Source organism: Mustela nigripes, chromosome 9 (assembly GCF_022355385.1).
Source record: "Mustela nigripes isolate SB6536 chromosome 9, MUSNIG.SB6536, whole genome shotgun sequence".
Taxonomy (NCBI): domain Eukaryota; kingdom Metazoa; phylum Chordata; class Mammalia; order Carnivora; family Mustelidae; genus Mustela; species Mustela nigripes.
The window spans coordinates 7,774,654-7,789,487 of NC_081565.1; the positions used below are offsets into that span (position 1 = coordinate 7,774,654).

At 46.5% G+C, this 14,834-nt stretch overlaps 1 protein-coding gene across 3 annotated transcripts; it reads right to left on the reverse strand.

Annotated features, from left to right (window-relative positions):
* Positions 1 to 36: 36 nt before the first annotated feature.
* Positions 37 to 14,784, reverse strand: ZNF79 (zinc finger protein 79). 3 transcript variants are annotated; one of them, XM_059410774.1, is made up of 5 exons: positions 13,724 to 14,784; positions 11,140 to 11,228; positions 8,532 to 8,664; positions 7,937 to 8,035; positions 37 to 3,017 (listed from the first exon to the last, which is right to left on the reverse strand). In XM_059410774.1, the coding sequence occupies exons 1-5, from the start codon at positions 13,737 to 13,739 to the stop codon at positions 1,846 to 1,848; spliced, it is 1,509 nt and encodes a 502-aa protein (XP_059266757.1). In that variant the 5' UTR covers positions 13,740 to 14,784; the 3' UTR covers positions 37 to 1,845. The 3 variants fall into 3 exon arrangements, with proteins under 3 accessions (XP_059266757.1, XP_059266758.1, XP_059266759.1); XM_059410775.1 differs by lacking the exon at positions 13,724 to 14,784 and having other exon boundaries at positions 8,532 to 8,699; positions 11,140 to 11,229; XM_059410776.1 differs by lacking the exons at positions 11,140 to 11,228; positions 13,724 to 14,784 and adding an exon at positions 8,298 to 8,337 and having other exon boundaries at positions 8,532 to 8,617.
* Positions 14,785 to 14,834: the final 50 nt, after the last annotated feature.

Genomic DNA, 14,834 nt, shown 5'->3' on the forward strand with positions numbered 1-14,834 from the left:
GCCAGTGGGGCACAACCTGTGGCAGAAGTAGCAGTTTGGGTAACAAGCTTCTGGGTGACAGACTGTTGCCCGTATGGGACTAGCTCAGAGGAGACACCTTTCTAGGTGTCCCTTCTGGGAGGTCTCAGTGCTTTTCTTGTAGGCCACATATATGCATAGAACTCTTCGTAAGAATAAAATTCTTGGCCAAAAAGACGACTTGCACTTCAGCACGAATACATGGCAAGGAATCTGTGCCAGACCTGTTTAAATCTTGAGGGGGCTAGGGGCCCACGGCCCTCCACGTAGGCAAGTGTTCACTATCTGTTCCGGTGTACAGCCAGGCTTCGGAAGCACTGATGGGAAACCAAGGAATCTGACCTTTGTCTTAAGTCCTTAAAGGTCATTTTCTAGTGGCATGTTTTTGCCTTTCCCAAGTCTCTCATTAGCCTCTCGTGATTCTTTTTTACTTTGAAGTGAGGTGAATGTGGAAGGATGAACCAAGGTATCTGTATACTGGGGTGAGCTGTATCTGAGTAGCTCAGAGGAGCTTCTGGATACCAGCCTAAGGGGGGGTGGCTTGGGATAACCCAAGAACTTAGCTTCCTTGGCATGAGTCATTCTTATTTACATAATTTTGTCAATAGACCTTTAAAGTAGGTGCGTGCACCCCCTGCCCCCAGGCAGGGTTGGAGAACTAGTGGGAAGGATTACCTGAGAACTCAGGTCAGTGAGGGAAGGAAACTGCCTAGGACCTGTGCCAAGTGACCAAGAAACCAAAGCTAGAGGCCTTGGGTGGTGAAAGCTGAATCTGAAGTCAAAGGGTCACCTAACCCCAAACCACAAGGGTTTACTTTGGAGATGAGGTCGTGTTGGCTCTGAGGATGGTATGCCAGAGGTGAGACCCAGCAGGGGAGAAAGAAACTCCCCAACAGTGAAAATCTTGCTCCAAAATTAAACTTATTCAGGAAGATAAGTGAATGACCCACTGGCCCATGAGGGAAGGACAGTGGACATCAGGTTGTCCTTCTGGCCCCTTAGGGATATACTCTGCTGAGGGATTTCACTGGCTTCCTCTGGACATGCTCAGCCTGTTCTTCCCTTTTGGATGTTTTCTTTAACAGCAGCAAACACTTGAACATATAGAGATTGGGCCTAGCAGTGTCTAGATTTTCCTATATAGAGCTTTAAAGAGTAGATACCCTGCCCCCACTGTTGATGAGACTGTAGCATGTCCAATTTTTCCTCACTTGAATTACCCCCCCCCCATCCTCTTTGGCCCCATTATGGAAACTTCATTCCTATCTAGTGTTGGTCCTTTTAACAGCCCTCATTCAAGAACTAACCATCCCCCAAACACCTGGCCTTTAAGAAGAAACCAAGTCAGGGCACCTGGGTGGCTCAGTTGGTTGTGTCTACCTTCAGCTTTGGGGGATTCTGGAGTCCTGGGATCGAGCCCCACAACTGGCTCCCTGCTCAGTGGGGAGTCTGATTCTCCCTCTGCTCCTATACTCTTACAGTCTCTCAAATGTCTTTAAAATAAAACGGAACCAAGTCCTTCACTCACTGACACCTTAATCTTTATAAATCAAGGTTCCTGCAGTGCTTGCTACACAAAAAGCAGCTTGGCTCACTGAGTGAAGGTAAGTCTCCAGTATAATTTGATGGGTTGTTGATGTTTATGAAGAGTTGAGAAAGAAGAGAGCTCCTGAGACCGTCCACCTGCGACATGGAAGATTGGGGCTATTTATTAAAGGTGCTTTTGCATGTGGCTCTGAGCTACAGACTAAGGTCCCGGGTCTCCACAGGTTTTCAGACCACCTGCATTTCCTGCCAGGTCCCAACCCACTTTGGTCCTCTCTGTGGTTACTCCCCAGCGTGGAGTCTCTGGTGTCTAATGAAGGCGGAGCTACACCGGAAGGCCTTGCCACACTCCCTACACTCATAGGGCTTCACACCAGTGTGAATCCTCTGATGCTGACTAAGGGACGAGCTCTGGTTAAACGCCTTCCCACACGCATTGCACTCATAGGGTTTTTCTCCCGTGTGAATTATATGATGTCGGATAAGGGCTGAGCTCTCACTGAAAAACTTCCCACACTCGTTACATTTATATGGCTTCTCCCCAGTGTGGGTCTTCTGGTGGATGATGAGATTGGTGCTTTGGCTGAAAGCCTTCCCACACTCGCCGCACTTGTAGGGCTTCTCTCCTGTGTGAGTCCTTTGATGGTTTGTGAGGTTTGCACTCTGGCTGAAGGCCTTCCCACATGCCCCACATTTATATGGCTTCTCCCCAGTGTGGATTCTCTGATGCTGAATAAAGGCGGCACAGTAACTGAAGGCCTTCCCACACTCCCGGCACTTGTACGGCTTCTCTCCCGTGTGGGTCCTCTGGTGGTTTGTGAGGTTCGCACTGTGACGGAAGGCCTTCCCGCAGTCGCTGCACTCGTAGGGCTTCTCCCCGGTGTGAATTCTCTGATGCTGAACAAGGGCTGAACAGTCACTAAAGGCTTTTTCACACTCACTACATTTGTAGGGCTTTTCTCCAGTATGAGTTCGCTGATGCTTTGTGAGGTTTGCATTCTGGCTGAAGGCTCTCCCGCATTCGCTGCATTTGTAGGGTTTCTCTCCAGTGTGAATCCTCTGGTGCTGAATAAGAGATGAGCTCTGACTGAAAGCCTTCCCACACTCGTTGCATTCGTAGGGTTTCTCCCCAGTGTGGCTCTTCTGGTGCTGAGAAAGGGAGGAACAGTAACTGAAGGATTTGCCACATTCGCTACAAGTATATGGTTTTGCTCGGTGGGGCTTAATTATAGGGGAATTCTTCCTGAAGCTCTTTGGATGTGCTTCCCATTTCCGGGGTCTCACTTCCGTGGGAACTCTCTGTTGTGGAGAAAGGACTGGTCTCAGGTTGAAGCTCTTCCCCAGGTCACTGTTCCTGTGATCTGACTCCCCAGGAGGCAGCTCTATACTTGGGTCTTGGAATGAATCTTCAGAAATGTCATGCTCGGGTGGTGATTCAGACATAATCTTCCAGTCTGAAAAATAGTTAGAAAAGCATTTTACCCCCCTTCGGTGGAAGAAAAGGTAATATCGAAAGACAAAAGGCTGATGGGGTTTGGTCGAACTTCTGTGCGCACAGGCCTGATGCTGCCTCCCTCTCACCCGCAATACTGACCACGATGGCTCTTCAGGTACGTACGTCAGCATGCCTGACTCCCTTTCCTGACCTGCCAGGGATGCAGAAGTTTACCCCAATCTCTCTCAGATGCAATGTTCCCTTCCACATTTCTGACCCTTTCCTCCACTTTGGCAACCACTGCACAGTCTCTACTTGTCTTCTTAGTCTCACAATTCTTGGTCTGGATTTGGGCAATCTGCTTACCAGGTTTAAATAATTCACTTGAAAAAGCTGATGGCCAATGCCAGCAAGATGAATTCTTTCACCTATCAAATCGGCTACATTCCAAAATTCTAGTGTCGGTAGGAATGCAACATCATGAGATCTTACACACTGGTGTGACCACCTTTCTGCAGAGCCATCTGGTGGCATGTGTCAACGAGTCTTTAAAATGCTGACACAAGAACTGCACCTGTAAGAATCTGTCCTAAGGAAGCACTGAAAAATTACACAAAGCTATGTTGACAGAAGTGCTCACAGCATTATTTGCCAAAGAAAAGCAAACACGCAAATAAATGTTTAATGAAGGAATGACCACAGTAGAGCCAATACAGGGACCCTATTTAGCAATCAGAGGCCATGTTTGAAATAGGCAACTATAGTTCCTACTGCAGAAAGGTATTTACTGAGAAAACACTGCAAAGATACACCGTATGAGTGTAAGCGGTGTTGTCTTTGGGTTTTGGCACCTGGGGCAATTTTTATTTTCTTCAATGCTTATCTGTATTTTCTAATGTTTTCCAATGTCAATATTATAATAAAAGTTATAAAAAACCTTTCAGAGAACATGAAGTGATTAAAAAAAAAAACTACCGTTACATGAAAAAAAGAAACATGTAAACTTAGACACTGTTATTTCTACTTTAGAAGAATGTACAAGCTCTGGTTTGAGCCTCCCCCTTAGGGGGCACCTGGCTGGCTCAGTCGCTAGAGCTTGTGACTCTTGATCTCAGGGTCATGAGTTCGAGCCTCACATGGAGGGCGGGGAGGAATTACTTAAAAAAGAAAACTTTAGAAAACAAAAAATTATCACTGCAATTTGTTATATGAGGAAGATGGAAGGGATGACAGGGACCCTGATTTTTTTATCCTGTTCCAAATCTCAAATTAACCTATTTTACTAAAAAAAAGTCATTTTAAATAGAATAAATAATATTGCTTTTATAATCAGAAAATAGGTATTTTTTAAAGGAAGAGTTAATGATTCTTAACCCTTTCTGGGATCTCCCTCATTTTAAGAGAAAACTTTAAAATGTGAGTGTAATGTAGGGTATTTGGAAACAGAAGCGTACGGCCCCACGCACTGCTGTCTCTGGCCCTGGTACTTGCTCATAAGAGGGTGGAGTTTCAGGGAGGGCTACGGAGTTTCTGTTCTCAAGGGTTAATTTTCCTGACGATTCTTTCAGTTTCTACCTTATTTCTCAGAGGAAAGAAAGGTTAGTTCTGGGTGACCTTTACTTGAATTTCTATATGGAATCTTGACCCAGATAGCTTGGGTTTAAATCCTGACGCCACCTCTTACTAGCTATGTGATTGTGGGCAAATTATTAACCCATTTCTTGGAGGTATGATCTGTAAACGTAGCTCTCACAAAATTACTGTGAGAATTAAATGAGTTAAAACACATAAGGGACCTGAGGGATAGTTAAATGTCATATGAGTGCCTGTTATTATCTTAGGCTTTTTCCTTGTAAGCCTTCTGAAACAGTTTCCCTCCAGAGTGCACTAACGCCCAATTAGTGCACTAACTAATTAGTGGATTGTGTACTAACGCCCAATCCACCATGAGCACAGCAGTCCCCATTTTGGGTTCAGGGCGTCTCCAAGTAATTCAGTGCCTGGATCATGTCTGGCTTTGACAGCTCTGAGAACTTGACCATCTGTCTGAGAAAAGCTGGAAGGAAGAAAAGTGCCAAGAAAAGCAGCGGTGGGGGCAATTCAGGAAACTGCGTTTTGCTCACAAACTGTCCGACCTCAGCCCGCCTCACCTCTCCACCTGGCTCCTGCAGGAGACTGACAACGTCCACACCAAACGTGCCCAAAACAGAACCGCTGGCTTCCCCTTCCCAGCCAGTGTCTCCTTCGAGTCTTCTTGCTCATGGTTTTGCTCAGGCCAGGGTCATCCTTAATGCCCCTACGCCGCACTTCCAGTTTACTGGCAAGTCGTACTGGCTTCAACACCTACAATGTTCTGCCACCAGCCACCACTCTCTCTCCCTGGGGAGTCTGCCACAGACTCCCAGCTGACCTCCCTGCTCCTACTCTTGGACCCTGGAAGTCTTATTCTCCATATGCTAATTTTTTCTTTAAAGATTTTATTTATTTGACAGACAGAAATCACAAGTAGACAGAGAGGCAGGTTGGGGGAGGGGGAAGCAGGCTCCCCGCTGAGCAGAAAGCCCGATGTGGGGCTTGATCCCAGGACCCTGAGATCATGACCTGAGCCGAAGGCAGAGGCCTTAACTCACTGAGCCACCCAGGCACCCTCCATATGCTATTTTTAAACACAAATCAAGTATGGTCCCCTCTCTGCTCAAAACCCTCAAGGACTTTTATCTTACCATGTGAATAAAATCTGAACAAATTACACGACCTCCAAAGCCCAGAATAATCTGGTCCCTGCCTACCACTCTTCCCCGCTTACGGAGTCCTAGGGTCTTCCGATCCTAATACAAGTCAAGCTCATTCCCAACGCAGCGCCTGAGCACCTGCCGTATCCCGGAATGTCCCTCTCCCAGACACTCACATGGCTCTTCCTTTAGACCTCAGTCCCAATGTCCCCTCCTCCAAGTGGTCTTTCCTAGCCGCGGACTGACAATGGCCCCACCACCACCTGCAGTCCTGCTCGCACCTTCGTACTCCCCATCCCTATGCCCTTATCCTGCCTTCCTTCAGAGCACACCTCCCTGTCTGACGCTGCATCAGTAATTTTGTTCATTCATTTTGTTTACATTCCGCACATCACAGGAGGTAGGCAGGGACTATGTCTTGTTCTCTGCTGACCTTCAGTAGCTAAACCAATGCCAGGATTTACCAAACGCTTACTGCGTATTTGTTGACTGAATGAGTAATAAATTCAATGTGAAAAAGGCAAACTGACCAGCTGGGCCTGGGCGAGTGTTAAGAGCCACAACAGAAGTTCCTAAAGCAACCAGTGAGGTGAAAGTACTTTAAAGACCAGGGTCTGCCATCGGGGCGCGGGTGGGATGCGGCACCGGAGGGCTCTGAAAGCAGCCCACGGTGGCCGAGCAATGCCCAGGCTGCTCTGTGAATCTCAGAGCAGAGCTGGGACCCCACCGAAGCAGGGTGTTAGTTACTCCAACAGCCAGACTGAAACTTTTCTCAAATCACTTCACAATCATACAGCTAATACAGCTCTCCATAGCTCATAACTTTTTTCATGTATATTACTTCATAAAATAAGATTTTGTTACCTACATTTTTAAGACAGAGACAGAAGCGACCACATAACTTAGTGGTTTACTCTGAGTCTGTGCAATAGAAGTAGCAAGCCAGGACCAGAAAGCCTCTTCCACAGGTCTACATCCAAACCTGCGTCCACACCAACACTCGAATACCGCAGAGCAGGGACTGTTGGTGCTAACACCCCTTCCCACGTTGTTCCTAATAATGTGCTGATCTGACCTTTTTAGGATCCTGAAACTCTCTGAGGCTGTGATGAAACCTTTTTCCGGAAAAATGCAGCCACTGCCCTATGCACATAACACCACGAGTTCTCCACAGGGCGTTCCGCCCAAGGTAAAAGGCCCCGCACGGCAGAAATAGTGCTGGGCACCAGAGGGCCTTGAGGGGGAAGGAGTGGGACCACTGAGGCTCCTGCAAAAGGATTTCAGCAAGTCCAAGTGGTTCCTGGGTAACAAAAGGGCTGAGGTAACGTGTGACAGGCTGTTTAGAAAGTAGATCGTTAGATGGGAAGGAGAGAGCTCTGACCAACTGTGCAGAAAATCTGCCAGAGGCATTTTTCATGGCCTTGTAGTAATAATAATCAGAAATGAAGATATAAAGCATTAGGCTGTATTTTTAAACAAATTTAAAGCTTTGTTACCATAAGGTTCTTAAGTTCATTCACACCTCTGATGCTTTAAGTTTAAAAATATCAGAGGTGGCTGGAGCCCCAGCGAGAAGCTCCTGAGGCCTGGCCAGAGGTCACACGTCCACAGGGGCTGAAGCACGAAGGCGGGGGGTGGGGTGGGCAGCCTGCGATGAGCAGCAGGAGAGAAACGCAGCAGCTACGGCTTCCCTGTTGTTTTTTCTGAGGTGCTCGCTATTAGCCCTTTAGGAAATTCTAGGAGGGTCTCACATAGGGGATGAGAAGGCATCCAATTAAGGGCTAGACAGGGGAGTAGCAGTAGGTGTCACGGCTGGATGGATGGGTAAAGGTGGGCACCCGAGAGCCTCAGTGAGGTGAGCCCCAAGCAGAGAATGTGCTAGGCCAGCAAAGATGACTCTCATTCCCCCAGAGGCCAGCAACACCACCTCTGGTCCCAAACATCTCCCAGCCCAGGGGAACTTTGCCAGGAAGAGGCAAAGTGAGCTTTGGAATCAGACAGAACTTGCTTCGAAGCCCAGCCATGCCGCTTTCTAGCGTGAGGCTCTGAACCAGCAAGTCAGCCTCTTTCAGCTTTAACTTCCTCATCTGTAAAGTGGGGGTACCAGTATCTACCTCACAGCACTGTTAAAATCATCAAATGCTCTAATGTGTTCTTCAAGGGCTTCTGCTGTGGAGACTCCCGGGCTCCAGAGCTGGTCACTTACCGGGGCAGGCGCTCCTCAGGCCTCCTCCCTGCGGCGCCCGCGGCCCGTCTTCCCTCTGGTCCAACTCGGAGTTCACGCTGGGCTGGGAAACTGGAAGTCCTGCTCCAGGGGAAAAACAGGCGTTAGAGATTTAGATTACATATAAATAGCCCCCCTCCCCCAACCCTGGAACTCAGGGACATGGAAACCCACCAGTTAGGTCATTTATTTCATTCATTCAGCAAATATTTACTGAGCATTCCGCTTGGTTCTGGGCGCTGGGGGACACAACAGTAATTAAGACAGATGAGATGCCAAGAAGGGGTCCAAGTCAGGGAGTTAAGCCCCCAAAGCAAGTTACTTAGAAAAAACAGGGACTTACTGAATATGGAGGAACTGGCCTGAAGGTCACCCTACTCCTCCTGGGAAATAAGAAAACAGGGAGCTGCAGTCTCAGGGGTTTCTCAAGACTGAATGCAGAGACCTTTCACTAGGGAGCCAGGAGGATAAACACAATCCCCACAATGTGTCCGAGCGACTCGGGATCAGTCAACACTGGCAAGTGCCACAGATACTCAGAACTGAGTAGGCTCTACATTTCAAATGGCTTCCTTACCCAGCAGGACCAGATTCCTGGCGTTTTCTGGTAACCCCTCCTTGAACCTTGGAGTCCCCCTCGGAGCAGGGACCAAGTGCCTCCACCCATCTTGGGTAAAAGCTACAGTCACGCTGCTGAAGGCTGTGGAGCCCTGAAACGACACACACATTCCTTCTCGCCCACTGGCTTCAGGATGGGAGAGAAAAGCATTTAATGATCACTTTGTATGAGCCTAACACTATACTGAATACCGACACACAAAAATAAATCAAATACAGTCTCTTTCCATGTTTATAACTGACAGACTTTATATAAAAATGGATAGAGTACATACACAGCTGTATCTATAGAAAAGAAGGAAGGGGCACCTGGATGGCTCAGTGGGTTAAAGCCTCTGCCTTCAGCTCGGGTCATAATCTCAGGGTCCTGGGATCGAGACCTGCATCGGGCTCTCTGCTTGGGGGAGAGCCTGCTTCCCCCTCTCTGTCTCTGCCTGCCTCTCTGCCTACTTGTGATCTCTCTCTGTGTCACATAAATAAATAAAAAATCTTTAAAAAAAAAAAAAAAAGGAAGGAACTAGGCAGAAACTAACGGATGCTCAGGAATGAAACAAGCTAGTGTAGACAAAACAAAATTAGTTTTGTTAAGTTTATGCAATGAGAAAGCAGGAAGAAATGTGAAAGCTAAACTTTTCGGAGTGTTTAATGTATGTTCCCATGAACTTGGATATCGTACAGTAGAGCCCGACGTGTATGTGACCACCTATAGTAACATGGCAGAAAGACAGGTAGACCAGATGCCAGGATAACAGAGAAGGAATCCTGCATGAAGGACAGAGGAAGACCACAGAGAGGAGGTGGTCTTGAAGGAGAAATGTTTTCAGGGGCACCTGGGTGGCTCAGTGGGTTAAGCCTCTGCCTTCGGCTCAGGTCATGATCTCAGGGTCCTGGGATCGAGCCCCACATCGGGCTCTCTGCTCAGCAGGGAGCCTGCTTCCCCCCACCCCCCGCCTGCCTCTCTGCCTACTTGTGATAGCTCTCTCTCTCTGTCTGTCAAATAAATAAATAAAATATTTAAAAAAAAAAAATGTTTTCAGACAAAGAAAGAGAAGGTTACCCAAGGCAGGGGAGACACCACGAGCAAAGGCATAGAGGTGGAAAAAGCCTCATGTCTGTTTTCAGAGCAAGTGATGGTACCTCCACTTATCTCATGGGCCACACCAAAAACCTGGGTGTGATGTTCCCCTTTCCTGCAGCTCCCCCTAAATCCCTGTGTCTTAGCTTTCCTCCACAGTGTCACTAGAGTTCACACATTTCTCTCCACGGCCCCATCACTGCCTTATTTGAAGCCAGCATCACTTTCCAAATCATGACCTGTAATTTACCTGGTCTTACAATCCATCCTTCATACCAAGAAATGCCATACAATAGGACAAAGAGCGTCTTCTTTGAAAACCATCAAATATTTAAAACATTTGGGTCACTTTATAATAGTCAAGAAAGTAAAATCCATCCTAAGATTTAAGTGTCATGGACTATGTAACAACAGTATGTAACTAATAAAGAAAACACTGTAGGAAGTACAAAAAGAAGTTTAAAATACTACAGCTACGAGATGTTAAAATAACTCAGTAGCAGGGTTAACACAAAATAAACGACAAAATAAAGGTATGGAAGAACTCAGCAATTTAATTAGTAAGGTTGAGCTAATAGAGCAGCAAACCCTGCATTCTGCAATTACCCTATACCTGGCTGTTCTGAGTTGACAAAAGACACTATCCCCATGGAGCACAAACCAGCTGAATGGGCAGACAGAGGAACCAAAGTGACGATTTGGAAATGTATAAGAAAAAAAGATCCACAGCCAGACATTTTCAACATAATCAAGAAAGGAAGAATATATTAGAAATTAACTCAAGAGGTTAAAGCATCAAACTTTAAAATAAATTTGACAAAGATGAAAGCAAAAAACTAAGAAAAAAAATTTGTTACTAAGAGAATCGATGAGAAAAATCCAAGAGCAGACTTTCTATAAAGGAAAAGAAACAGACCAATACCTAGACTAGTCAGGAAAAAAAGGAGAGAAGACAGTTCCTATCCTGGCAAAAGGACTACGAAAGGAATATACTAGAAATGGTTCCGTAGAATACTTTAAATGAGAGGAAGAAGGATTAATCACATTCTTCGAAGTGGAGATAAAAAGAAGGTTAAAAGCAGGACAAACCTGTTTTGGGAACGTAGAAAAGGAAGAATATGGGGGCACCTGGCTGGCTCAGCCGGTGAAGCCTGAGACTCTTGATCTCAGGGTTGTGAGTTCAAGCCCTGCACTGGGTGTAGAGATGACTTAAAAATAGGCTCTTAAAAAACAAAACAAACAAAAAAACAAAACAAAAAAGAAAAGAAAAGGTAGAAAAGGACTGAAAAGACAAATGAAAATATTAAGTGTTTCCTCTCTGTGGGTTAATACGGGTGAGTTTTTGGGTTATGCTCTCTATGTTTTTCGAGTTTTCTACAATAAACATGAAGTCCTCTTATAATTAAAAAACAGGAATAAAAAAACCCTTTAAGATTACAAAATAAGTACAGAAACCAAAGAGGCTGCCTCTCAGAGTCAATTTCCGACTTACATAGGCCCCAACGGCGAGGAGGCCAGCGGCCATTCCTTCATCTCCTGTGCTTTCGTCTCCGGGAAGGGCAGAGTCTGGAGAAGGCAGTTCTGCAGGAAGGGAGAGAAATCAATGAGGCTTCAAAGTTACAGCTCAGCAAGCCAAAGAGTCTCACATTTCCACTCTGAAGAAGGGGACACTGCAGGCTGTAGGGGACCCGGGCTGCATCTGCAGACCGATTTCTCCATTACCCTTCCTACCACTGAATCCCATCAATTCACGCAGACACAGGGAGTCATTAAAGCAACAGACTCTCAAGTAACGCAGGTCCCCCATTTACCAATGTGCAAATCATACAACCTTTCTAGGTCTCGATTTTCTCATCCGTAAATGGGAATGATAATCCCTTATAAAGTTGCTGGAAGATGAAAGAAAACTGCAGAAAAAGCAGCTGGCTCAATGCCTAGCATGTCAGTCCACAGTAAGGACGCACAAATATTACCACCTGCCGAGTTTGCGGGGAGACAGGGGTTCTGGAGATTTAAGATATTTGCCAAAATCAACAGAGGTAATGACCAAGTGGGATTCATCGAAGGAACACAAGATCAGTTCATCAGATGAAAATCAATCTGCATAATATACCAAGGTAATGAAAAGGAGAAGACTCCACATGGACCATTTCTTTTTTTTTTTTTTTAAGATTTTATTTATTTATTTGACAGAGAGATCACAGGTAGGTAGAGAGGCTGGCAGAGAGAGAGAGAGAGAAGCAGGCTCCCTACTGAGCAGAGAGCCCGATGCGGGACTCGATCCCAGAACCCTGAGATCATGACCCGAACAGAAGGCAGCGGCTTAACCCAGTGAGCCACCCAGGCGCCCCCACATGGACCATTTCAATAAATACCAACAAGGCCATTCTGTAGAATTTGTTACCCTTTCCTGATAAGATACATTTAATAAACTAGGAAGAGAACACCCTCAACCTGATAAAAGACCACTATGGAAAAGCCAGATTTACATCATACTTAATAGTGGAAGACCTAAGATCAGGAACAAGACAAGGTTATCTCTCTCACCACTTCTATTCAGTATGATACTGAAGGTTCTAGCCAGGGAAATTAGGAAGTAGCGAAAAAGTCATCCAGATTGGAAAGGAGGAAGTACAATTACCAATATTTGTAAATATGATTTTGTATATGGAAAATTTTTTTTGTATATGGAAAAATACAAAAAATTTTTTTTGTATATGGAAAATCCTAACGAGGGGCACCTGGCTGGCTCAGTTGGCAGAGCATGTGACTCTTGATCTCAGGGTCATGAGTTCAGGCTTCACACTGGGTGTGGAACCTACTTAAAAAATAAAATAGCCCTTCTATAAAAATATACATATAAATAAAAAGTAGGAAAGAACCCTAAGGAATCCACACACACAAAACAAAGCCCTATCACAGCTAAGTTCAGCAAAATTGTGAGAGACAAGATAGATACATAATAAAAAGACAACCCAGTTAAAATTAGGCAAAGGATGTGAAGAGACATTTTCTCCAACCAATTTCTATACACTAGCAATGAGCAATCCAAAAGTAGGATTTAAAAAAAATTCCATTTGCAAGAGCATTAAAAGAATAAAACACTTAGGAATAAATTTAACAAAGGAAATGCTAGACACGTACACTGAAAGCTACCAAACACTGTAGAAATTACAGAAGACATAAATAAACGGAAAGACATAGCATGGATTCATGTGTTGGAGGATAATAATGTTGGGATGGCAAAACTCACCAAAGTAATCTACAATGTCAATGTAGTCAATGTGATCCCTATCAAAATCTGTTTGAATTTTTAATGGAAATTAAGGAGATCCTAAAATTCATCTAGAAATGCAAGTGACCCAGAAGAGCCAAACAAACTGGAAAAAGAAAAAGAAGTTGGAGAATTCATTCACACTATCAAAACCTTGCACATGGGGCACCTGGGTAACTCAGTTGGTTAACTGTCTTGGCTCTGGTAGTGAACTCAGGGTCCTGTGATGGAGCCTGGCACTGGGCTCCCTGCTCAGTGGGGGCCTGCTTCTCCCTCTCCCTCTGCTCCTCACCCTGCTTGTGCTCTCTCTCTCCAATAAATAAATTTAAAAAAAAAAAATCTTTGAAAAAAAAAAAAAAGATGGAAAACAACAAATGTTGATGAGGATGTAGAGACATGAGAACCCTCATACATTGCTACTGGGATTGTGAAATGGTGCAGTCACCGGGGAAAACCGTGGCAGGTCCTCAGAAAGTTAAACAGAGGTACCTTATGACCCAGCAGTTCTTCTCCTAGGAACATGAACAAGAGAAATGAAAACACATCCACACAAAAACTTGTGCATGACGCGTCTGGGTGGCTCAGTCATTAAGCGTCTGCCTTCAGCTCAGGTCCTGGGATTCAGTCCTGCATCGGGCTCCCTGCTTGGTGGGAAGCCTGCTTCTCCCTCTCCCACTCCCCCTGCCTGTGTTCCCTTTCTCACTACTTGTGGAAAGGATAACCGAGGAGTTCTGGTCCCGGTCACGAGCTGTATTAGTGGGCAGGCTGGAACAGGCGGATCTCCTGCAAACCGCTCTCTCACCTCCTTCCTCCAGCATTTGGGTCACACCTCGTGCCACCGCCTCTCAGCAGTTCTCTGAGCCCCAGCCGCGCGCTGCAGTCCTGCTCTGACTGCTCCTGAGCTGGACTCTTCTCTCCGGTCTCTCCCGTCAGAGGCGAGGTCTGAGCCCGCGAGGTTGGGCTCTGGAAGCTGGGGTTGGGCCCGTCCAGCCGGGTCTCTCAGTTTTTCCAGCGGCAGCCAGGCTTCGCGGCTCGGGAGCCCGTGGCGCAACCACCGACTCGGTTTCAAGCAGAACGCCGCGTGGGAAAACCCGCTGCCGGCTACTCCAGAACGCTACGGGATAGCTGGGTGGCTCGGAAACTCCGGTCCCAGCCACTACCAAAACCCAGGCCCAGCTCCCGCGCCAAAGAGGACGCGCTCGAATAGCGCCACTTCCGGTCATGCGTACGGACCTCCCCGCCCCGCCGGACTCCATTTCCCAGAAGTCTCTGACATGCGCACCTGGCCAAAACCTCATTCACTTTCTTTGCCAGATTTGTGGTCTCTGCACCGTGTAGACCGTACTTCCCAGAGAGGCTCCGCCTGTACTTGCTCTCGAATCTCTCTTTTTTATTTTTTATTTTTCGAATCTCTTATTTATCAAGCTTTGTCCACATCCCATTCATGTCTACCGGAATCCCACGGTGGGGGGGGGGGCCTCTGAAGTGGGAAGCAACTTGGCCTCTAAGGATCACTTTTAGCGCAGGCGCAGCCCTATAGTGGAGCTGGTGGTTTGACTTCTGCTCGTTTTTCCTCCGTAGTTGGGCATTCCCTGGACAGTGGGTTGTGGGGGTTCTCTCCCTCTATTGATTTTTTTTTTTTTTTTTTTTTTTTTGGACACAGAAAGCGAGCACAAGCACGGGTAGCAGCAGGCAGAGGGAGGAGCTGGCTTTACGCGGAGCAGGGAGTCCCATATGGGTCTCCATCCGGGGATCCCGGGATCCTGGGATCATGATCTGAGCTGAAGGCAGACCTAACGGACTGAGCCACCCAGGCAACCCCTGCGGGTCCTCTCTTAAACGCAACCTTCAGCTCAGGGCCTAACCCTAACCACCTTCAAGGGTCCTCCACCCTTTGGAAAGTTTGGGAAGAG

Bases quoted from the DNA above. Each gene is read 5' to 3' on its own strand.
- ZNF79 (XM_059410774.1), bottom strand. The intron at 8,665-11,139 runs GTAAGTCGGAAA...GTGTCGTTTCAG, and splicing joins TCCTCGCCGTTGGGGCCTAT to GGCTCCACAGCCTTCAGCAG. The intron at 8,036-8,531 runs GTAAGGAAGCCA...CCCCTGGAGCAG, and splicing joins CAGGAATCTGGTCCTGCTGG to GACTTCCAGTTTCCCAGCCC.